General features: G+C 43.8%; 1 protein-coding gene across 2 annotated transcripts in view; it reads left to right on the plus strand.

Moving 5' to 3' along the window:
* CNNM2 (cyclin and CBS domain divalent metal cation transport mediator 2) overlaps positions 1-24614 on the plus strand; it is a 125716-nt gene that overhangs the window by 90153 nt on the left and 10949 nt on the right. The window contains exons 2-6 of one of the 2 annotated variants that reach the window (XM_080403497.1): positions 8448-8591; positions 15876-16013; positions 18139-18308; positions 21707-21800; positions 24269-24334. In XM_080403497.1, coding sequence (XP_080259623.1) covers positions 8448-8591; positions 15876-16013; positions 18139-18308; positions 21707-21800; positions 24269-24334 — 612 coding nt within the window. The remainder of the gene's footprint in view (positions 1-8447; positions 8592-15875; positions 16014-18138; positions 18309-21706; positions 21801-24268; positions 24335-24614) is intronic. The other variant, XM_080403498.1, reaches the window with a different exon arrangement.

Genomic DNA, 24614 nt, shown 5'->3' on the forward strand with positions numbered 1-24614 from the left:
TCATAGCAATAACACAAAACAGCAGAAGGAGACACTGAACAGGTCGTGGCAGATGTTGGTCATCGCTGTGGAGTCCCAGGCTGAAGTGTACATCTCTCAGAGGAGATCTGCCCGGATACAGCAGCAGGCCAGCACCCACCGAAGCCAGAATCTGGGACCTCTCCTCTCCATCTCCTCGCTGTTACCTGGAGCGTTGATGTTTAGCAAACCCAGGGTTTTGCACTCCCTCTGCTGGCTGCATTTTTGCTGGCTGGTGCCCGCTCTTCACCCTGAAGGAACGCTGAAGTCAGTAGGGACAATCTTGAACAAACAGGGAAGTAATAAAATTAGCATGGTTACTTTTTAGGGTCTTTGAACACTAAGAAAAAAATCCTTGTTGACCATGCTGTGAAGGTGCAAGTCAGTAAGGAGATATTTTTCTGACATCTCTTTCCAAAGGGTCATTACTTGCCTTTGGAAGCGGAGACATGGGGGAAATCATATCAGCATAAGTTACACTTCAGTATTTTGAATCTAGTGTGGAAGACTTGAACCATGACCAAGAATGACTTCAGTATTCTGTTTGCTTGCTTTAAATTTAATCTGAATTTTTTGTTCTGCATTAGCCCAAATAGTGACAGGTCTTTCTCCAGACTCAACATTTTCTCTTCTCATTGCTGCTGCTTCTTCTCTCAGCTTTAGTTTGCTACAACTTCCTGAAGGGCTTTCTTGGTTCGTTTTTTAAACTTCCAGCCAGTTTCTCATCTCAAGCCACCAGTGTCCTGAGATCACAACCTTGTACTCAGGTTAGAGCCTCAGAGGGGTGTCAAAAAGCACTTTGGTTTTGGGAGAGTTTTCTCTCTCAAGCGTTACGTTCTCCATCTCTTCCTCTCCTACTTCAGATCCAGCAGATACTTCTCCAGGGCATTAGCTTCCAGTTTTGGGAAGCAGCTTGTGTTTGTCCATTTACCAGGCTGAAATCAGATGCTCTGGCCAACGCTGAGAGCAGCCCGGCTAGTGGTGTGCATTTTACACCTCCATGGACCCTAGCTGTTGTCAGTCCCAGCCAAATCCAGCCCGTAAGGACTGTGTGACTGAGAAGCATTGCCACACTGTTTGTGGCAAGGGAGTCATTACTGATGTTCAAGGAGTTTCTGAAACTTTTCCTCTCTGTTCTTTAGTTTTGCTCTTGCTGCCTGCTTCCACCTGGTAATAGTTTTTCCCTAAATGTTCTCACTTCTCCTATTTGTCCCTAAGATTTCCGCTTTGATAGCAGAGCTCTGAGTTGAAACTACGTTTTTTTCTTACTCTCAAGTTACTTCTGGTTCCCAGCTAATTTCTTTTACTCATGGACCTATGATAGCTTCTCATCCGTGTTTGTGGCCAGGTTCAGTTCAATTGCATGTAAAGTTGCAGCAGGTAGCAGCTTTCTAGAGCTACGGTCTCACTCTTACAAGCAGCAGCAAAGTAAAGTGACAACATGCTGCTTGCAAAGGTCTGACCAGAACGGATTGAAGGGTAGGCAGCAGCAGTTGAGTTGGAGCGCCTACACCAAGTGGTAGGCTGCTGGAGATGGAAAATGTTAGCTCATAGCTGCTCTTCCATCTGCCATGGGGCAGCAGGGAATTATGGAGGTCCTTCCTAGGAGGTTGTCCAGTCAAGTTTTCAAAGCTGCAAGTAACTGAGCTTCTGCTGTTTCTCTTGGGAAAGTATTCCTTACAAATACAATTCACTGTCAGGAAGTCATTCTGAAACTCTCCCTAATTTTTCCTTTTTTTGGTGTCCTCCCACTAAAATGAGCTTTAACACAAAGAATCTATTTAAAGCACTACTTTTTTATTTTCCTGTGAAGGCTGATGTGGTTTCTAGTTAATGTTTGTACGAGACTGTAAGCTCTCTGGTTTAAAGGCAAAGAATCACCATATTCCCTGTGGCTGGGCTGATACTTTCACTTGTTTCCTTGAGGGTCTGGATGAGTTTCATGCGGCTGTATTAAATGAATGTTAGTTATTGCGTTCCCATCCCAAATATATATATTAAAAAATTGTGTGTTTTGCTGCTGAAAAGAGCAGAATCTAAAAAGCTTAGTCTAAATCTAGATTAAATTTGTGCAGGAGTTTGGGGTTTTTCTTGATTCTGTGAACAGTGCTATGAACCGAGAGGCAGCGTACACCAGTTAGCGGTGGTGGGGGAGAAAAAGCTGTCCGATATACCCATTGAACATATTCAAAGTGCAAAAACAAACAGCAGGAATGCAGATTCCTGCTCATAGAAGAGAGACTTAATGTCCTTGAACTGTGCCACAGAAAAGAAATTGAGAAAAACACTTGTTACTTGGATATAATTGCTTGCAAGCCAGTGCTATTCTAGAGGGAGTTAGTTTTAATGGTTAAATTATACAATATATTTTAAAACTGATTGGTTTGCATAATGTATTGTTGAACCTGTGAGTCTTACTGCCAGACCAAATTGTTTACCTTCATAGAAATCAGTCAAAACCAAAACAGTTCCGTAAGAATAAACCAGGAGATTTTTCAGAAGCACAGATCGTTAGTTAGCAAATTCAAGGGCAGCTAAACACCTCCTGGGATTTTTCTCTGTGTCATTGTTACAGGCATATTGAACAGGTTACAGCTTAATGTTCCAGGGCATTCACCAACAGCAAACGGACTCAGATTACTGGTTTGTAATGAAAATGGACTAGACTGATTCTAGTTTTACAACAAAATGACTTGACAGGAATCTTCTGTTTTATAAAAGTCTACCATAGCTTTGATTCAGTACTGATTCTTTTGCTAATAATAGGAAACCGAGGGCCTTTAGTGAGATCTGCTTCTTGCATGGGAGAAGTAACATATACAAATCCTCCTGGTTACTAGGTTCATAAACCTCCTCCTGCCGAAATAGAGGCATCTCGAGTTGCTTACCTATGATGCAAGCTTATACACGTCACGTGTAGGTTGTTGCTCACTGCTCAGAGCCCCTGAGTTACACCTCTGCTGTTGGACTACTTATTGCCTGAGATCCTCTTTTTCATTAAAGCTATGCCAGCAATATTGTAATTTTCTGCAGTGTAGTCTGGCTAGTACTCTCATTTTACTATTACTTTTGGTCGTATACCAGGCCATGTTGTGGCATTCCAGATCAGTAAAAATTGCTTGCTGTCTTTACATATCATCTTTATGTACTGGTAATTGTGCAAAATTTTCTTTTTTTTGTTGTTCCTAAGCAGAAACTCAGGAATGAAAAATCAGAATTTAAGTTTGGGATGGGATTGCAGTTCAGGCCTCCCTTCGAAGTCTCTCAGAATCACAGGATAAATTAGGAATGGACTTGTGGAGGTCATCTGGTGCAGCCCCCTCTTTGGGGCAGGCTACACTGAAGTTGGCTCAGGTCACTGAGTTTTGAAGACCTCCAAAGATGGCCATTTCACAGCCCCACGGGGCCTCTGTTCCAGTGTTTGACCACCTTCATGAGGAACAAGTTTTCCTTATTTAAGGACTTCATATTTTTGAAACTTGTGTTCATTGCCTTTTGTCCCAACAGTATGTAGCTCCAAGAAGAATCTAGCTTTGTCTTCTCTGTAGCCTACGGTGAGGTTTGTAAAGACTTTTGAGACCCCTCTTTTAACCTTTTACTTTGCAAGACTGAACCAATGCAACTCACTCTGCTTTTCCTTGTGCATTGTGGGCTCCAGCCCCAGACCATCTTAGCATCCATCCACTGGAATTGCTTCAGTTTGTCGGTGTCCTTGTTGTACTGGAGAACCCCAAACTGGACACCAGTACTGCAGGTGCAGTCTAAAGTGCTGAACAGAGGGAATAATCTCTTCCGTTGAGCTGCTAGTGGCATGTGTACTAATGCAGTCAGTACAGTCAGCTTTCAGTGCTGCAGGGACACACCACTGATTCACGTAGCTTGTCCAGCAGGACCGTGGAGTCCTCTTCTGCAGACCCGGCCAGTCAGTCCCCAGTACCAGTGTATGGGGGTTATTTTGTACCAGATTCATGACTTTGCCTTTGCATTTATTGAACTTCGTAATGTTTCTGTCAGCTCATTTCTTGCACCTGTGTGTCTGCAGGGAAGTGGCATGTGAGAGTGGGGTGGGTACAGTTCTATGCGTATGGCAAAACTCTTCGTGTAGACAAGACTCTATGTACTGACCAAAGCAGATGTTGAACTTGGTCAGATGTTTGTATCTCTAGTTTGAACTGCATGGCAATATTCTTGAGGTCCTTGCTCTGAACATAAAATGCCTCAGTTAGGATCAAAGGGCATTCCCCCCCCCCCCCCCCCCCCCCCCCATCTTTTTCAAGGAATGGTCAAGGTACTGTAAGAGAGTCAGTATTTCAAGCATTTCTTCCAGTGCTGTCCTACGTGGTCAGTCTGTCAGTCACATGGACTCCTGGGAGCTCATTCTAAGTCCACTGACTCATACAGATGTCACTAAACATCTTCACATTTCTTAAATTAGCTTAAGAAATTAATCAGAAGTTGTAGTACAGAGCGAAATCTGAGCGGAGTGGCGAGATTTTGAGCAATGGGATAACACAGGATTTGCTTTTAACAAAATTCCTTGGTCTTTTAGTTGCCCATGAATGCATTTGTCGCAACTTGTGTCTCAAGCCATGTGGAGTTGTGAGCTCCATAGGCTCCTGCTGGTGTTGCTGTCACTGTAGATGGGGGAAGCTGAGGGAGAAAGCAAATGCTGCCTGCCTATGGCCACGAAGGAGTTGTGGGTCAGAGCACTGCCCGCTGTTCTCTCCTGGTGCTGCGTATTACACATGACTTGGGTCATTTCTGCCTTTATCATCAGATCTGGCAGACCTGCAGAGCTGCCTGCTTGCTGAATCTCATTGTATCAACACTTAAAACAAGTGATTAAAGAAAGATTGATGTCGTAGATGTAGTGTGGCTAGAGACTGTAGCCAGAAAATCAGCAAAGCATATAAATTATTAATATATTTTCGGTGCACGCTTGCTCTTCGTTTAATTTGTCTTCTGCTCTCAAACCCCTAGGAATACTATAGACAATCCAGGTTTCCTTACCTGGACATTTATTTTATTCAGCTTCTTGTTGGATATGTATTTTGTGTTCTTAGCAATGGAAAATACCGTTGAAAGTTCTCTTTCTCAGTTGAATAAAATGGTATGACAAATACCCGTGGTCTGATGAAGTCTTTGAATATAGCTGTAGCCAATTTCTATTTAAAACACTCGGAGGAGTCATTATTTTACTTACAGGCCAGTTTTAAAGTTGAGCACATGCTGTGTTGTGCTCTTTTACGATGTATAAAGAAGCCCTTGCGCTCCTCTGGCTTTTTCTTTAGCCTTTTCTACCTTGATTACTTCCATACGTGGAGGGTGTTTTGCAGTCATCTATGCAGCAGCCTGGGAGGGCAGCAAGTCCAGGAATGCATCTTTGTGACACCTCTGTCACCAGTGCTGATGCTCGTTCCACTCCCCGATGATTTCTGGAAAATTATTGGATCTGGATCAAAGTTAACTTGCAAAGACTCAAGAAATGTAATTTTCAGATGTGGTCTTTCTCATCAAGTGACATGAGCGTTGTAGTCAATGCAAAGGAAGGAGAAAACTTTGGGAGCAAAAGGCAGCCTTTTAGTGGCAACCCAATTAGATTGGTTTAAATTCATCTGACCCCAGCAAAGTGGTGGGTTCGTGAGAGTCAGAACAGGAAAACTTGACAGTCAAGAGGGAAGAAATGTTTTTGTCAGCCTGAATTTGGATAATTTATCTATTTTCCACAGATAAACTCTCTGCAACATGTAGTTTTAATAATGAAGGTAGAGCTGAACATCAATGCTACCCACCAAAAAGTCCAATGACATTTGAAATTATGACAAGATTCAGTGGTATCGGTACTTTGGGTGATAAGTAAAAAACCTAAAAATCAGAGACGCTGGCAGAACCAGAAAAAATGTTTCTAGCCTTCTTTCTCATTGTAGAAAGTGCAAAATGTCTGATACCCATCTGTAATTAATGCCTTAACAGCTCACTTTGCCTAAGAGCTGGTACAGATTTTGGTCCCTTGTCTCACATTAGGTACTGCTGGTCACATCAGAGGGCTGTGGCTGCTAAATGGGGAGAGAATAACATTTAAGTGATCCTAAATTCTTGGTGGAGACCGCCCCAATGGAAAGGGTGTGTAACTGATTTTGTGGCTGCAAGTTGTGCACAACTTCCCATGGTATTACAGCCTCTCAGGTCCTTCCCCAATCCCATTTCCATAAATCTCTCCCATTGCTTGTAGATGTGTCTAGGACTCTGCTGTTGTTAAAAAGGCTGTGCTTTTCAAAATGTAAGATTTTATCATGTAATTCAGCTTTATCATAGGCAGTACAGAAGTGGAGGAGAAATGGGTGATTCTGATCAAAGCTGAAGCACTGACTTGATAGCATTGTTGTTTGGGGATTTTTTTTATTTCACCCACTTGTACAGGTCTGAGCACTCTTACCACTTACTGAAGTGTGAGAACGGTGATCCTTGGGTATTAGCATCTGAATGAGCATGTGCAAATGAGCTGCTCTGATCTGTGATAGAAATGGTTCTTGTCTTTTGACTTGAAAGCAAATATGCTAATATCTGAGCAGACACTGTGAAATAAATTACAATATTTGGTTTGTCTGTGTGACTTTCTTTGTGCCACAGTTGTTCTTGAACAACATTGTATTGAAAGGGTCTAATTGGAGTAATATATTACTGGGGAACAGTAATGATGATAGTACTTAAATCTTTCATGTCTTTATGAAGCCACCTCCTGGGGTTTTTTTGGAGTTTGGTTGGTTGTGGGTGGTGGTTTTTTTTTGTAAATGCTGTTCATTAGGCGGTAAAAAGAAAGTCTTGCAAGGAATGCGAAGAAATAAAACCTGTCACAGTGAAAGACTTTCAGTACAATACGAATGTTGATCCTTTAAAATCACAAATCATCTTTCTATTAATTCACTGTAGAATAAGGTCTCCTCAAGATAAGACTCAGCAGTGCTGTGGAGTTGGTATTTAAAGTATGTCCATCTGCATCTAAACGAGTAGCTCCAAGACAATCAGATTATGCAGTAGTTACTTTGGTGAGAATATCGCCTAAGTGGAATGGAAACTTCATTTTGAGTCTAATATTAGACCCTGCTTTGGAAAATTCCTTTTAAATGATCACAAGCTGGGAATAGCAAAAGAATTTAACTTTCGACAGACAGCATTCACCAAGAATTTGTTTTTAACTGCTTATGTTGGGTCCCTGGGAAAGCAGATGTGAAAAACTTACCAAAGTGAATTGACTTGACCTGATGCAATGTTTATATCAGTAGTTGATAAGTTTTCCTCCCTTGTCTAATTTGTTCGGGATATTTTCATTCTTTAAGCGTGAGTAAGTCTGGGTTGGAATAGTTTGAATGCTTGTTAGTCTAATAATCTGAATCTTCAAACACGCGGCCATTATTGCCTATAAAGGGGTCTAAGCAAAGCTGAACTATTTTGGTTATCTTCCATGGATGGGGATAAGTATCGTTTTTGAGACTAGCAAAGAGGAATGTGAGATAATGTTGCTTACCTCCTGGTAGTTCAGAAGGCATACTGGAAATCTGCCACGCTTGTGCTCCAGAGTGCCACTTGTGTTTGGTGAGCCCTTTGAATGCACGCTACTTTTTATGCAGCTTTAAAAAGGACTGGCTTCCAATGGCAGCTAGGGAGGCTGGCAACCAAGGATATCAAAGCACATTCAAAGGGGCATGATAATATTAATATTATTATTATTCCTGTGGCAGGAAGGACTTTATGAATTATAGATTGCATTGTGAATGTTGCAGCTCAGGGATCTTTAGAACCACTTAGTTTTTCTCTTTGTTGATCAGGCGCTGTCACTTTGAACATATTAATTAATTCCTAAGTAAGTGTGTTGTCCCCCCTGGTGGAGCATGTCCAAATAAATTATTTTTGAGGGAAGGAGGAGAAAAAGAAACCCATGGATTGGGCTGACCTCTTCTCCTCAGCCTCTACCCTGTCCACATGCTTCTGTGGTTTGGCCATTGTTGCTGTTATTTCCAAGCTTGAGGAGAACATCCACGGGAGCTTGCTGCGAAGGAGGTCTCCAGCCTGGCCGCCTTCTGCCAGTGTATTGAGACAAAGAAGTAGAACAACCGTCAACAAGATAATATAATGAACTCAATGCCAAGGTGACAGTTTCACTGGGAAAGACATTAGAAAAAGAACACTGATCTCTTTAGCCGTTCTCCTTTAGTGCATTAGGTGGATTTATGTGACCCAGGAATGCATTTCTCAGACAGAAATCAGATTACAATTTTAAGCATCTGTTAAACTTTGCCTCTTTTTTTCATGAAGCCTGATGCCGGCCTTTTTGTCTTTTTGTTTATAGCTATGTGTCTATAATTCTGCTATAATTTCTGATCTTTCAGGAATTTCTAAAATGTCTGAATTGCTGATCTGTCTCCTTGCAGGCAAGTCTCACCTGGCTATAGTACAAAGAGTAAACAATGAAGGAGAAGGGGATCCTTTTTATGAAGTCCTGGGAATTGTCACTTTAGAAGATGTGATTGAAGAGATCATCAAGTCGGAAATTCTGGATGAAACAGACCTATACAGTGAGTAGAAATATTTGCACTTTTTTATATAGACAAGAGGAAGGATTCTGTGCAGCAGCGGTTGTGTTTAATAGCTGTGTTTTGAGAGACGCAAAGTTGCTGATTTAAAATCTCAGTGGTCAAATGACCTGTAGATCCCACAGATGGCCAAAGTAATTTTTGGTTTTTTTGCAGCATGGGCACCTCACCCCTTTATGCCATATTAATTCAGAAACAGAACAGGTTTGTTTATTTGACCCTTCCATCAAGAAGGTTTACATCTGCAACAATCTGGTCTTTCCTGCTAGCTGTTCTCCACCGCAGTGGCCTTGTTAAACCTTTTTGTTCCGGTGCTCACAACCTCCCATATTTTCCCGTAACCTCTCTCCACCTGAAGCACCTGTAGTCCACGTGCTTTAGCAAGAGGCAGGCAAGTACCATGCCTCAAGGAAGGGGAATGGAATCTCTTTAGACTCTCTCTCTGTCACTCATTCAGAAAACCTGAGAATGGAAAGTCTTCTTCGGGGCTGAAAATTAGCATGTCCTAAATGATTCCTTTTCATGACTCTTTACAGCTCCTTCCTTCCTTTGTGTTAAGGTATGTTGAGGGAGATGATGCAGATCAACTGTTACCTGGGACTTGAGAGATCTGGACTCTTTTCTTTCCCAGTTTAGAGTCTGTCTGGTCTTTGGTCAGTTAACTAAAGTGTCATTGCTCCTCTTCCCATCTGCACAATCTGGCCTGTGCATACAGGCTTCCTTTCTGCCATTCTTCATCTGCCTTATCTGTGCTTTGATCACTTGCTGGCAGATGCTATTTTTTACTATGTATTTGTGTGTAGCACAAGGATGTCTCTAGATTCTATTGTAATAGAAACAACAGAAATAATTTTAAATATCCTTAGCACTGTTCAGCTGCCCTTTCTTTTCTTTCCTCATGAAAGGGATCTGAATGTTTCTACAGCACCCTTTTCAGGCCAATGCAAGCATGTTCTATCCTCCCTCCAAGCCAAATGAGCACTTTACACTGTGGGATAGACAATGCTTCTACTTCTCCTAATAGATTGTTATTGCCTGAACTACTTTCTGTAGCTGGTCAGTATTTTAGCAGTATTTAAGCTCCCAAAGGTTCATGTAAATGACAATTGTGCTTTATGATATGCTAAACAGTATAATTACTATGCAAATCACAGAAGTCCAGTTAGTATCTGTTTCTTTTCATACCTTCACAAACGAATTGTTGAGCTAATCAGTTACAACATAATGCTTTTACAGGGTGAATTCAGACTTTGTTATACTCCAAAAAAATCCTATCTTTGTCTCATCAACTTTGAAGTATTTCCATGTTTCTCCAAGTGAAAAGACATCACATATGCTTTTCAATGTTTTTTTCCCCTTGTTTGTTAAGAGAAACCACACATATCATGCCGTGTTGTTCTTCAGGACACAAAAACCTTTGACCATTAATAGCATGTTAGAGGGCAAGGAAATGAGAATTTGATTTTACTATCCGAAGACTTCTAGATTAACAAAATATTGCTGTAAACATAAGTTGAAAGTCTCCTTCCTGGGAAGATTTTTACTATTGAGAATTCCTGTTTCAGAACAGGAGGGAAACTTTACTTCCTAGGCTTTCTGGAGGATGCAGGAAATTTGGGGGGGTGACTCCTACTATGTAATGAAGATGAACTTTTAATTTCTGTATGAAGCACTGGAATTCATTCCACTGTTTAGATTGAAGGAAACTGTAGCATCACGCAAGAGAACAGAAATCCAGAGAAGCTGTGAGGACTGCAGAAAATGTCATAGTTATGGGTTTGGGCAGATTGATGTGCTGTAACCACTTCCCACTGATGTAGTGATGAGAACATGCTGGGGGTTTACTGAAGGTCTGCAGTATGTTAAGGCAGCTTATTTTTGATGTTGATATCAGTGTGTGAGTGCTAGTAACCCCATCTTGCACTAGAGTTCTCTGATGCTGTTTGTTGTAAGACCAGGCTGGCTTGCGCAGCTGAGAACAAGCCAGCTTGAACCCTTTGGACTGATTTGGTCTATACTAGGTGTTTACTTAAAAGTAGACCTTATGCAAAATTTTGGCAGTGTCATTATGCCTTTGTTCTGAACTTTTAAAAATGTTTTGTTTTGCTTTGATGGAAACTTGAAATTTGATGAAATGGCTGACCTTGGTGTGCCTTTCTGCTGTTCCCATGAAAATCCACTTGAGCTGTGTTAGGGTAGAAGCAATCGTGTATTTACAGTTTTTGCTGAAAGCTGCTCTCAGTGCTGAAGCGCTGCAGCTGAATTTCTTGAGGACTGTGTGCCCAATAGATGTGGTATTTCTTCAGTTTGCCCTGGTCTGCTATGTCTTATGGCTTACAGAAATGTTGGGAGCAAGGATAAGAAGACAGGAGCAAGAAAATTATTAAGTATGCCTGACCCATCAACATCTGGATAGACTGAGTACTTCTGAGCATGAGACTTTGTATTGGGGTTGCCGATGGGGTGGGGAGAAGAGTTTTCTGTCATGGACAGGTAGGCTTTGATGACGTCTCAGGCAGTGTCACAGTGAAGAGCTGTCAGTGCGTTTTGCTCTTAGTATTGGAAAGTTGGAGCATTTTTTTCATGGTTGACACACTACAGGAATCTCTCTTGCACTCCCATGGTGGCAGAGCATTTCTCAACCTTCTCAGAGACCCAGGACAGAAAGGTGTGCATTCTGCTTTGGCCTCAGACCGCTTGAGGAACGTGGAGTTCACTGTTATGACCTGAGCTTGACTGGTGGCCTGTCTTAGCTCTTTCTAATTGAAGACAAGTTCAATCATCCCCTTAGCGCAACTGGAATGCTGCTGTTTTTCAGACACACCAATTCACAGGTGGTTCGCCCTGCGTAAAATCTAGGATTTTTCTACAAAATAGATACCTTAGCACACCCTTGTGTGCGTGTTCTACATGTCGCGGGTAAATATTCTGGTTGTAAGCATCAGTTCACATTGCATTTCTACATCCTCACCCCCGTGCCATTCAGCAGTCTTGTCTTGGCGAACATGACCCCTGGCAAGCCCACGCTGCAGGGGTGTTCGATGCCAGACCATGGGGCACGTTTGTTACACAGCTGCACTCCTGCGGCTGCAATAGCTTTCACCTAATGGACTTTTTTTTTAGCCTTAGCAAGTCACTTCCCCAAGGGGAAGACTGCATCTTACCCAAACATTCCTGTTTCCAAACAACTGTCAAAACAGGTATGTTAAATACATGTGATAGTAAACTCTGTATCACTTCTCCTATTTAAACCATGGAGCTATGGGAATAAAAATTTTTTACCCTACAAAGTATTTCTGCTGCTATCCAGTGAAGGTGTAGCAACATAGGAAAGCTTGTGCAACGCCGCTTTGTCTGGCAAGACCTACAGATACTGGCGTGGTGTACATCAGTATCCTACGCCAGGAGAGCAGAGCTTTGTGTAGCTGCAATCTCATCTTTAGATATACCAAGGTGGTTGCCACCTGTTAGAAAATGATGCTTTCACCTTGTTGGACATTAGGACAGTGGACTTGGTAACCTTCTGCTGTCTGGCACTGGTAGGCTGCAAGAGCTGCATCCTTACAGGAAGCTATTTGAGGCTGTTAAAGAGCTTCAGGTTTAGTCCTGCTGCCTTCCTGTCAGTTGCTGAAACATGCATGAGACACAGGGCAACCTGGTTTTCCCAGCTAGGAACAAAAAGAACTGGCAAAACTAACTTTTGTTAGTTCCTAAACCTTTCTTCTAAAATGCAACAAACTCACGGACTTAAAAAGACCTGTGCGGTGTGTGGGGTGCAGGCTGTCAGCCTGGGTGTGTGCATCAGTGGGGGGATGAGGGAGAGGGGACGTGGGGTGTGTGCTGGGTGAGACTCTGGCATCCACCTCTGACTGCCTTGGGCTGGGCATCCTAGCGCTGAGTATGGGCACAGGGTCAGCGAATCTAGCCATCTGGGAATTGTACTTTCTTTTCCTGGAGTATCTGATAGGTGCGCATCTCAAACAGTTGCTTGTCTCTGTCCTTTTGCAGTTCTTGTGTGCCAGACAGAACCACACTTCTTTTTGGTAAAATATTTTTGCCCTTCTCTTGTCTGGAGCTCACTGCAGATGTCTGCTCTGTCCTAAAGTCAAAAAGACAAAAAAAGGAGCACAGGATGAGGACAAGAACCTTCCCAGAACACTGCCTGGGTGCAGTGCCCATCAGCCTGCTGCCTGCCTGCCCAGCTGAATGGGTGATCTGAGGTTTGAACTCCCTGTTCTGTAGCTGTCTCCAGCCAGAGCTGGCTCCTTCAAGGAAATGTATGCAGGCATTTGTGGTGTTCAGCATCAGGCCTGAAAGTTCAGGAATGTTACAAGAGAGATCACAACCTTATTTGTATTTGGACCCCTCCTCTTCTTGAGTTCTCTCCTTCAGCCCAGGAGCTCACAGTCAGCCTTGCTACCTTTGATTTGATTCCCAGAACCTTCTGAAGATGGTTGCAATATTTGCTGATATCTCACCAAAAGTTATATTGAGGGTATCCCTCATGCATCACACTGTTCATGTTGCAGAACCAAACAGCGTCACAGCACTCTGTAAGCAGAGATCTCTTCAGCATGCCAGGTTAGCTTCACTGCCCGTGTCTCCATCTCGCTTAACTGTAGAAATGACAGATGGGAAATACCTGGCCCAGATTCAGTTACTTCTGTCACCATCCAGTCCTTCGTTCCTATGTCTTACAGGAAACTCAGAAGTTGTTTGGATAACGAAAACCAATTAAGATCATCTCTTAAAAAATCAGCCGAGATAATGGCTTCAAGACATATGGCTTAAAGCTCTCACTGTGTAACGTTTTTCTTGGGGGAAGGTTTCTGGACAAGCTGGCAAGGAAACAGGAGGAGGAGTTGAAATCACCCATCCTTTGCTTAAAAGCTTGGGTCTTTTACCTTGGTGACCAATGCAGACGGAAAGATTTCAGGCACCCTCCCATGGTGTGATGCTGGCCCTGTTCTGAGGTACCAGAAGTGCAGTGCGAAGCTTGTGGTGGTACAGATCATTCACAGGAGAAAGTCAGAGATGCTTTACTGCCCTCTGAAGAGGTGTTTCCCTGTCCCAGGGCCAAAACATGTACTTGTGCTGATTTTTGCCTCCCTGAAGAGAGCAATGATGGAGCTCCTTGTGAGAAAGCATCTCAGCCTTTTTTATTGTAAAAAAAATAGCATTCTCTGAGCTTTTCAGGAAAAAACACCATTTCTGTTCTCCTTACCTCTCACAAGAGGTAGGACCTAGTGAGAGCTTCTGGGAGACTTTTCTCCTGCTTGCTTTCTATTGCTTTGTTATCCATCTTTCCTTTAACTGCAAGTACAGATAAGGTCTGTCTCAGACTATGTTCCTAAGGCAGAGATTGTTTTTAGTCTGTAACCACTCCCTTGGTTAAGTTTCTATTCCTGCTTTTGGAAGAGAAACTGCAGTCCCTGATGTAGTCCAGGTCCTGGGTAAAGTACTGCTAGGGTAAGAGGCTTCTGGTTTCAAAGAAGAAAAAAGGCATGGGTCATCATCGTTCTGCTCCATGCGCTTAGGAACAAGTATCTCACATTTTCTGATTTGCATGGCTCACAGAATGAGCTTCAGGTATCTAGAGTAGATAGATATCTATATCTAGATAGATACATTACTGTCTGTACAGTGTTGCTGTTGAGACTGTCATAGTCCTGTAGTAGAGGCTTGTCCATGGGAAGTTGAGGATCAAAATGTATTCGTATCTAAAAAGCTAGGTGACTTGGGAAGATCTTTCTAGAAATCTGTTAATTACTGGTATTGTGCATTTCCAAGACCCAACCTCGACTGCTTTGAACCTTGTGTAGTCTGTATCATATATTTGGACATGTACAGGACTCCAGGTCTCACTGGCTTCCTTGCTGTGGTACATCACTTTAATCGTCTTTGCATGCATAACCCAAAATCTGGCAAGAGGTACCTGGGAATACGTGTGAGGTTTCACCATGTTAGCTTCACCTACACCTCTTTGGGTGCTTGCCTAAATTCTCTGCAGTCAATCAGTGTACCAGAACTGCCTGGGATCCCTCAAAAGTCCAGTAATTTTACACCAGTGACTACGGTGTTTTCAGTATCTTTCCCCACTAAGACCCTAGAACCTGAGCCATGCCTCAAGTCTTGGGGGGCTCACAGTAATTGTCTCAAGACTTGGGTTTCCTTCAATATACAGTGGAGTTCAGAGCTGTCTGACAGCATTCTGCTGCTTATAGCCACTGCCACCTTACGCGCTATGTCAGCAGAGAAGAGCAAGACCCTGCCGTCTGAGCAGACGCCTCTTCTCCCTGGAGCTGACGTACATTGTACCCCAACACGCCTGTAGCTCCCCACTTACCTGGTTTCCCAGACATTTTGGCAGATCAGCTCAGTGGGTGGGCGATAGTAGCTGGATTGTTTGTGCCTCTGCAACTCCATCTTTCATAAATGGGGATTCCCCACCACGGAGACTGTTTTAAGACGCAGACAAACCACGTGGCAAGTATTTAGCTGAATAAAGGACAGGAGCCCAGGATCACTAGGAGGTGAATCCCCAGATCTGAACTCCTGAAGCTACTCTGTACTTCATTCTGGCTTCAGTGCCAGGGATTCCCACCTCCAGGCTGCACACCTTGCTAGCCTTTGCTTAAATTTGGACAGGACAAAAGAAACCGTGTACGCTAGACATGGAGAGTTACTTGGACCAAAGGCATGCGGATTTTGCCAAAGCTGTGAAGAGTCAGTGAAGCTGTGGTATGGCATAAGAAGTCAGTCGTCTTATATTTAGTCTATGTACCTGCTGGGAATTCTTTAAGGAACGTATATGAAAAAAGTAGCTATCACAGATATTCTTGTAGAACAACACCTTTTGAGCTTGAGTAGTGCTGAGGGGACTTCTCCCCACCTAGACATGCACACCCCCCTTATGTGTCATACGCAGAGCTGCTCTGCAGTTAGGTGTTTGCAAGCAGAGACTTGCCCCCCCCCTTGAAGTAACAGAGAAGTGACAGCAGCCGTGGGTGAGTGGCTCTGCAGGACAGGGACTCACGGCCCAGGGAGCCCACGGCACAGCTCGCTGGTTGTTCCTGTTTTGTGCTGCGTGCGGATGAGCGGGGCTTTGCGCGATGAGCGGGGCTTTGCACGTACTGCAGGGGGGTCTGCCTGCGCCCTGAGCTCGGGGCGGCCATCCTGGCTGACTCCATCCAGCGTGGTTTGTGTTGGACCCCGTTCTAACAGAAATCGCTTCCTTCCTTTCTTTTCCCACCCTCCCTTCCCCAGCTGATAACAAGACGAAAAAGAAAGTAGCTCACCGGGACAGGAAGCAGGACTTCTCTGCCTTCAAGCAGACAGACAGCGAGATGAAGGTTAAAATATCACCACAGCTCCTCCTGGCAATGCACCGGTTCCTGGCAACAGGCAAGTGCGGGTTATCTTTTTTTGCAATCATGCCAGAGCCTCGGAGGCAGTTTGTCAGCAAAGGCCGGTGAGGTGGGTGGGACAGTGCAGGCGGGAAGGGAGGCTGGATTGTGGGGTGACAAATAATGCCACTGTTGTGTTTTTCTTTTTAAATTCTCTCCTCTCCTGTGTTCAGTGTCGGCATGAACCCTCTGAGACATTTACCAGGGGTGGACCAGTAACTTTAAATTGGTCTGAAAGGTAAGGATGAATGCCAAGTGCCGCACTGCATGTCTAGAGTCCATCAGATTAACGACTAGCAAGTACACCCCATTAGGAAGAGCTCAGGGAACAAACCAAAGAGGACTCGATACCACTGGCCAGCTGACTGTAATTGCACTCTGGCGCCTTCTCCAGAAAGAGATGCTGGACTTTTTGCAGGAAGGTCTAAACCTGTTCCATGAGACTTTTTGACTCCAGGTGAAAAACTCTCCCGACACATTTAATGCAGACTGCGCAGGTGGTTGAACTGTACTTTTTAAAATGGATTTCTGGCTGGCTTGTGTGACCTCCGTTGATGACTTCAGGTTTCAGAGGACAGTTGTCTCCATCCCAGAACATCTTGATGTTTTTAGCCCTTGGGTTGGCAGTCTGGCAGAGAGGCCAGGGCCTTGAATGGTTTCTTGCAGCTGATATTGCCTTTCGTCGTAAAGTTGGTCCCTTCAGCCCAGAGATGAGACCTGTTAACGGGAGAGCTTGTGGAAAACATACCTTCCTATTGCTCGTGCTGTCTCTCTTTGACATATAAAGACTTCTCACATGCAGGCCTTTCAGACGGGCGTCTTTCACAGCTATGTTCAACATATGTTCATGGGTTGAAAATGATAAAGTTGTTTTGTCTCACATTTGCCAGCTCCGGTTGGAAGTTAGTACTTGCCCTCCTCTAAGGTGCAGTAACTGCCTGCCTAGATGCTCCTAGTCTGTCTTCGTGCTTTATTTTGCCTCTGTGACTTGAAGGAAGCATGTACGTGATCGGTTATCACATCTCAGCTGAGGGGCAGTAATTCCTTGAAAGGCTTGGACTCCTACGGCTCATGTGCACGTGAGCATGTCCTTGGTGAGAGGAAGCAGTTCAACAGGAAGATGCGGATTTAACAGCAAGCAAGGCATTGCTCATGTAGTGGTACAAGGCTTGATGGAGTTCCCTAAACACCTGCTCAACAGACATAGTCTGACAGTGATGCTTCTCTACTTGTTTTATGGATGAAAGGCTTGTGTAGCTTAAATCCAGGTCTGTCTGTGAAGCCACTGCTAAATAACATGAAAGCTACAGTTTTGGTTTCTCTGTTCTAAATTGAGAATAGTATCTTTAGCAGATGAAAGGTACTGGGTCATTTACAGTCCTATTCTGAAATGAGGTGTTAGGACAGCTTATCAGTTTGCATGTGTAAATTTCGACGTCCCTGGCTTAAATCTCCCACACAAGGATGAGCTTTTCTGCTTCAAACAGCTCCTGTTTGGAACACTGAAGAGCAAGTGCATAGGGGATGTGTTCAGTGTTTCAGGCATTAATCCCACATGGTTTGAACTGACCTGCACTGTCTCTCACTTTGAGTAACTTCCCATATGAACTGTGGCAGCCCCAGCTGTGTCTTTCATTTATATAGAACATCTATCTAGAGTGAACTTTCTAGGCCCCAAACAGTGATTTTTAATATATTTTTTTTTATTTTTGGAAAAAGTGCAGTGATGTGGTAACTTTTAATACCTTTTGAGGAAGGAAGAAACAAATTCAGAGGTTCTCTGTCCCCAATTGTAAAGCTCTTCCATTTATACAACTCTCCAACGAGCCTATACAACTGTGACTGAACTCTCAAGAGGGCAAGACTGCCTTTTCTTTTCCCTTTCAGATGAAGACATGGGTTTTGGTTGTTTTGAAAAATACTTCAGTAATGAAAGTTGGGGTGTGCTGGTTTTTCCCCTCCCCCTTACATATCTAACAGTCTCAAAAGACAGGAAGCCTGCAATTCCATAATGGATCTCTCTGCATCTGTGTGTCTTTTATAGGCAAATGCTTATTAACGAGTACTGCTGACTTCTTGCCAGGCATATGAAGTGTAATGCCAAGTTGTATCTTGTGTTATAGAAGTAGAAGCATTTGGTCCATCCCAGATGTCAGAGAAGATCCTTCTCAGGCTGCTAAAACATCCCAACGTCATCCAGGAGCTGAAGTACGATGAGAAGAACAAGAAAGCCCCAGAACACTACCTCTACCAGCGAAACAAGCCCGTCGACTACTTTGTTCTCATTTTACAGGTCAGACATATGATTACGTAGATATGTGCAAAATCCTTCATCTCCTGACATATCCTTCTCTATACCTCTTCCAGTTGTTGAGTTTGTCTTTTCAAACGTGGGAATGAAGCTGTGGCTCCTGGGAACAGCTCCTGCCTCCTTTATGACCTTGCCAGCCCTGAAGAGCTCACTCGGCTGCTTTCAGCCTCAGTTAAACCAGTTGCAAAGGGTAGACAGCACTTGCTACTTCCAGTCATCTGTTGGAAATTACTTATGCTTTAGGTATCACTAGGGTAGGGAATGCAAAGGAGTCCCTGCATACAGCTGGCATCGCTTGGCATGCAAAAACCAGCATGTCATAGGAGTTTGGCCAGGATCCTTTCTCGCATGTGTTTTTTTCCTCTTGCAAAAGGAGGCACGGGGAGTTTGAATGTGTAGAGGAATGACATTTTTCTGTGAAGTTTTGAGCTCTATACCTGTGGTGTTGCAAGCAGTGGAGGTTTCCGTGGGGACGTTGCGCCATCTACTGAACCGATGCCACCTCCTGCCACAGCCCCTGTGGTTACTGGGCACCTTGCCATCCAAGCACTCACCCTGTCCCCTTTGGGTGGTTTTTAGATTGGAGCCCTAGGTGGTGTGGAAGGACTGTTTTTCTGCTTGTTCTGTACAGGATTGCTTCCAGTGCTGGTACCTCCCAGGTTTTGTTACTTGACAGGAATGTTTGAATGGCTATGTAAAGCTTTACCAGAAACAGCACTTCTTGGGGAGGAACGGTCCTTTAAGAGAGATTTTGCTGGAAAAGTGCATATGTTTCTATCCAGCATAACTGAAGTTGGGTTTGGTTGTAAGAACACAAGCATTGTAGTTAGAGTTGTAACACAGGGCTTGAAATCTTCCTTAACCTGCCTTAAAAAAAAAAGGGTGTGGGCGTGTGTTTAAACTATCAGTGATAAACAATTAAGAAAACACTGGAATAGGATATTGTGGATTAATGCAGTTATCTTTTTAAAAAAGGTAGTTTTTCAAGGGTTTAAGGAGCCACTGGTAGCTCTTTAACTGCTCTTCTTATGTACTGAATTGTTGCAATCTGAAATATTCCAGAGGCAAGGTAATGCTCCTGAATGAGGTAATGCCGCGAAGATGTAAATGGAGAACATGGGAGATGGAACTGATTGTTCTTTTCTTTCTGAGCTATTCTGCAATCGATAGATATTTAGCAAACACAACATGCTGGCTATATAATGCATTTGGAAAAGTGCATCTTGCAGTAGATAGATACTACAAAAATGGTAACGGGGTTGGTTCTGCAAGGATCAAGGGGAGGTAAATACTCTGCTTTTGTTACTGAAATGGACTTGGACTTACTCTCTCATGTCGAAAGACCAAGAATACCTTCACAGTAAACACATGCGAGAACACAGTTAGATGTGTATTCTGTGCATTAATTGTACCAAATTAATCTCTGTAGAGTTACTGGTTTAGCTGGCATGTCACCCAATTTAATCTCTGTAGAGTTACTGGTTTAGCTGGCATGTCACCTGTTTGCAACAACTTTTCCATTAGCTAATGGGAGGTTCTTCTGTAGCGGTTTGAGATTGGTTTTTTTGTCATCATGTTTTTTTAAAACTCCTGTTAGAACATTGAGCAGTGAAAATCCAGAAACCACATGTGCGTGCATTTCAACAGGGCAGAACACATCTAATAGCATGCATAGGGAATTTTTAATAATGTTTCAGCTGCTGTGACTATGCCAAGCATGCTTGGTCCTCATATGGCCGCCACTGGTAAGCTTGGAAGTGCTGTGTGTGCTGATAAAGCAATGGTCTTGGAAATGAAATTCAACTCCTACTACTAATTACTAGTTTGTGTTTAGCTACTAACTCCAGACTGACTGTATGTGAAGATCAAAGCCTGGGTTTGTATGTATTTTGGAGACCTGATCTTGGCTGGTGAATAACTACCAGCAGTAAGTAGGTTGTGAGCTCTGTTTACAACCAGTCTTTGCCTGGGTGATGAAATTGTACCTTTTGGAAGGCTTATAATGAACAAATAAGCTACTTATTTGTGTTGTGGAGTGAAATTGGTTTTAGAAGGGATTATATGAAGTCGTTGCTTGTGATAGCAGAAAGTGGATTTGTGAGTTAGGCGCTGTCTTCCTGCTAGGTAGGTAGGTTTTGTGGTTTTTCTCATCTGGAACAGTTACAACAAATCGACTTGGTATCAGGGTTCATACAGCTTAAGTTCATTTTTCACGTTGTTCTGCCCTAGTACAGTACTGTAAAGTTAAAAGTATGATTATTTAATTTAAATGCTGCTTAATGAAATAAACCTATAGAAATAAAACCTACCTTTTGGACTGACTTTGACCCGATTGTGTCCAGTTGATGTTCAGTCTACTTAGCACACGTGGGGTGAGCAATCTGTCTGCCCTTTCCAGCCTAGCCAGAGGGAAAGCATTGCAGGTAATTACATTGTTTGCCTGAAATCCCAACCTTTGTGTAGTTCAGCCTGAAAGCTGTGTGGGATTTCTTCCATGTGCAGTGGTGTAACTCTCAGTGCAGCGCCAAGTAAGGATGGATGGACGCGAAAACCAGGCCCCAGTAAGGAGCCAGTTAGTTTTGGGTACTTGTAAACCAAAGTGGATTGGGATGTTTACAGCTATGTTTGATGTGATGGGTTCTGTTCTAGAGTCCTTTGTGGGATGTGATGTTAAACATTTGGTTCAGCCCACATCAGAAATGGGTGCACTTGTGTGGTAATTGTGGGTTTGCGCAGCTTAGGAAGCACCGAGGGTGCAAAATCTTGTGAAGGAGCAGGGTCTTAAGTTAAGGGTGCTGGAATATGTAAAACTGCTAGAAACAGAGAAAGCCAAAGTAGCCCCAAGACTGCTCCTTCAGGAATAAGTGCTTCATGTCTGTAGGAATCTCATCGCTGAAGGCAGACAGCCTCCTTCCGTGTTGCGTCTCATCTCCCTTCCCGACGTTTGTGTCAGGGGGTACTCCTCCTGTGAACGTCAGCTGTGGCCCAAAATAACTAGGTGTCTCGAGACCCCAGATGACTGTTCCACGTCTAAGCTTGTTGTGATACCAGGGGAATATTTTCTCACTCTGTGTTGAGGGAAAGCAGCCTGGCAGCGCTTGGGGCAGGGCAGTAGTACCACCCCAAAGCGGTGGGGTGATCCCGCTCCTCTGCAGGGACTTACGCTGGCCACGGGCCACCAAAGACCAAGGTAGCTCAGGGCACAAAAGCGTGTTGCCCTCCAGGGTCTGTCCCTGTTCAGGCACCGTTAAAAACTCCAGGGACCGTGACGCTGCTTAGGGAATGTCAGGCAAAACTAGCTTTCAGGGCTCCAGTCTGGTCTTGTGCCTCGAGACCTACAGTCCCTTTTAATTGCAGCTCTCTCTCCTTTTCCTTAACAGGGGAAAGTGGAAGTGGAGGCTGGGAAAGAGGGGATGAAGTTTGAAGCTGGTGCTTTTTCCTACTATGGGGTGATGGCCCTCACAGCATCGCCAGGTATGTCCTCTTACCTTCTGCTTCTGGAATGTGCTCCTGCGCCAGCCTGCCCGTCCCGTGAGTGCGGCGGCAGGAGGCTGTGCAGGGCAGCCCCTCGCCCCGTCTGTGGGACTGGTGTACAGGATCCCTCCCCGCCAGCCAAACTGCCCGCCTGACACGGTGTCCCCGGGAGGGCTGGGGCTGGTGGCAATGCTGGCGCCGGCTCCGAAACCCAGTGGCTTGCCAGCACCCGGAGGAGATGCGAGTGTCGGCCTTAGCAAGTGATGTGTTTGGTACTGGAGGACAGCTTTGTAGTTTTGCTCACGGGTAGGGTTATAGGGATTGAATTAACGGGAATAAATAGTTAGTGGCAGAGGGACATCTAGCGGTGCGATGTACAGCCGCCCTGTTAGCTGCATGGTTCGCTTTATGGTCTGGTTTCTGAAGCTCTCTTGAGGAAGAGGAGGGCAAAGGTGCAAGAAAGGCGATTGCTCCTCTCAGCTTGTGTGGAAATGCAAACAAGAAATCGTCGAGGGGGAGAGCTGGTGTCTGAGGGCAAGGTGTGAGCCAATTCCTGGTGCACAAGCTACCACCTGGTAGGAGCAGGTAAGGGGATTGTCTTATAATCCACCGAAAGTAGGCTCCAGTGTTCTGTTTCAGTATCTGGTGATGTGTTTTGGTGCCAGCAGTGTCACCACTAAGATCTCAACCTCAACGGGAATCCACAGCCCTGTTGGGGAGAGCTGGGGCGCTGCTGCTGGTGTTGGCCATCTGCTGACCCAAAGCTGCTTGCTCAGCTTTAGAGATGAGAAGTTTTACATGCTGAAATTGTGTCCTCCTGTTGCAGCAAGGTTTATGTTCCACTTGAGAGGCAGCTTGTTTTAATTGTACAATCATGAGCACTCCCTTTGTGTATGTGTACCTATGTGTATGTACATTAGCAAACAGCATTGAAATGAAAATTATAAGTTGTGGATATAGCCTTATTAAACTCTGCAGACAACAGCAGTTCTCTTGGACGTGTGAACTCACTCCTACAGGCAAGACTAATTCTTCCTTAATTGTGTGCACTTCAGTTTGATCAGTCTGGCTTACACCTTTTGAGGCTTGACAGATTTGAGAGTGTGCAGAGCACTGGGTGGATTTTATCTGAGCGATAGCAGCAGTGTTCACGAGGAATCGTGACACATGTGAGTACGACTGTATCATACCCTCAGCTTTGCAGCTCAGTTTTTGCAATCTGGGCCAGGCACAGAGCTGCGTTAGGCATGCTCACTTCTCCTACCAGACCTATGCAAATCACTTGTGGCATCTCTGTTTTGACAGCATTGTTCAGTTTGAATGTTTTCATGTAGTTGGTGGTTTTTTTTTTTCATGTTGCAAACACTCTGCAAAACCATGCCCCAAGTCGCCCCAAGTCCTGTGAGGTCAAATGATCTCCCTCTTCACATACCCTGAAATCCGTCTTGGATTTTGTTGTTTCAGACTTAAGGATTTTAAATTAATTAATTTAAAATTAAGGATTTTAAATTAATCTTGACCAACCTTGGATTTGTTTACCTTTGACTGGTTATCTGTTACCGGTAGCAAATCCCTCATATTGCTGGCTTTCCCTCCAGGCTTTATAGAATTTGTTCTATGATGTTTTACAACATCCTGAGATTTCTGTTAGGATGAGCTCATAAAAATAAATTTCTGTTACTGGGAAAGAGCAGGAAAGTTCAGTGAAAGTGTAAGTCATTGCAGAACAAGCGAAAACTCCTGCTCTTCTGTATGTCCTAATAGACTTCATATGCCTGCTCTTCCCACCTGGCATGTTAAGTCAGTAATAGAAGAGTAAAACATTTAAAAAAACCCGAACAACAAAAAATCCCCAACAAACAACAACAACAACAAAACACACACACACAGACACCCCCCCTCCCCCCCTCAAAAGCAATAAAAGAGTGAAGCTTTTTTCTTTAACTATAGCTGGGGAGGGACTTGCAGTAATGATGAGCAGTACAGTACCCATCCTGACAGGGATGAGGTTGGAGAATCACTTGACATTTTACTGAAGACTTGAACTACTGTGAATTGTCTTTTGGCTTTATTTCTGTTTTTGTCTGACTCCCATAAGGAACAGCACCCGTGAAAGCTTGTTTAACTCTTTGCTTTCCAGGCTGGAATGGGCACCACTGCTCATTTTGAACTATTTTAAGACTGAGTGTACCTTCATGGACTGTTCTCTGTTGGATAACCATTCCAATTAGCAAATGAAAATTGTTCACTTCACTGTAATTCCTTAGGCTTGATTTTTTGGTTTATTCCTAAAATTGTTTGATTGTCTTTTTTGGTTTTGCTTGTGTTTTAACCCTTTACTTTTTCACAGTTGATTTGCACTTTTGGTTTTAGTTCTTCAATGTGTGAACTGGCTCCTTCCCCTGTCGAGTGTGGATAGCTGCCGCCTTTCTGGTCGTGATCTCATCCTTTTTCTCTCCCTCTTCTAGTTCCCTTGTCCCTGTCTCGTACCTTTGTTGTCAGCAGAACAGAGTTGTTAGCAGCAGGTTCTCCAGGTAAATCCGCATGCTTCTATTTTCACCATTCTTGTGACTGCCCTGATGCCATAAAAAGTCAGCTGCAGTCTGTATTTATCTGACCCCTTTGCTTGTTAGGGAGAAGTCCAGCACAGAGTTATGCCTTGCAGGTAGGTATCCTGAACTTTTGTTTATGGTAACTGGTAGCAACACGACAGAGTCACTGAAATGGGAAGAACTAAAAACACTTTGAAGAAAATGTATTTGGTAACGTGTGCTTGTTCTTGAGTCTCGTGTGTATGCTGGTGGAAAATTAAGA

Source organism: Falco punctatus (assembly GCF_963210335.1).
Source record: "Falco punctatus genome assembly, chromosome: 9".
Classification (NCBI taxonomy): domain Eukaryota; kingdom Metazoa; phylum Chordata; class Aves; order Falconiformes; family Falconidae; genus Falco; species Falco punctatus.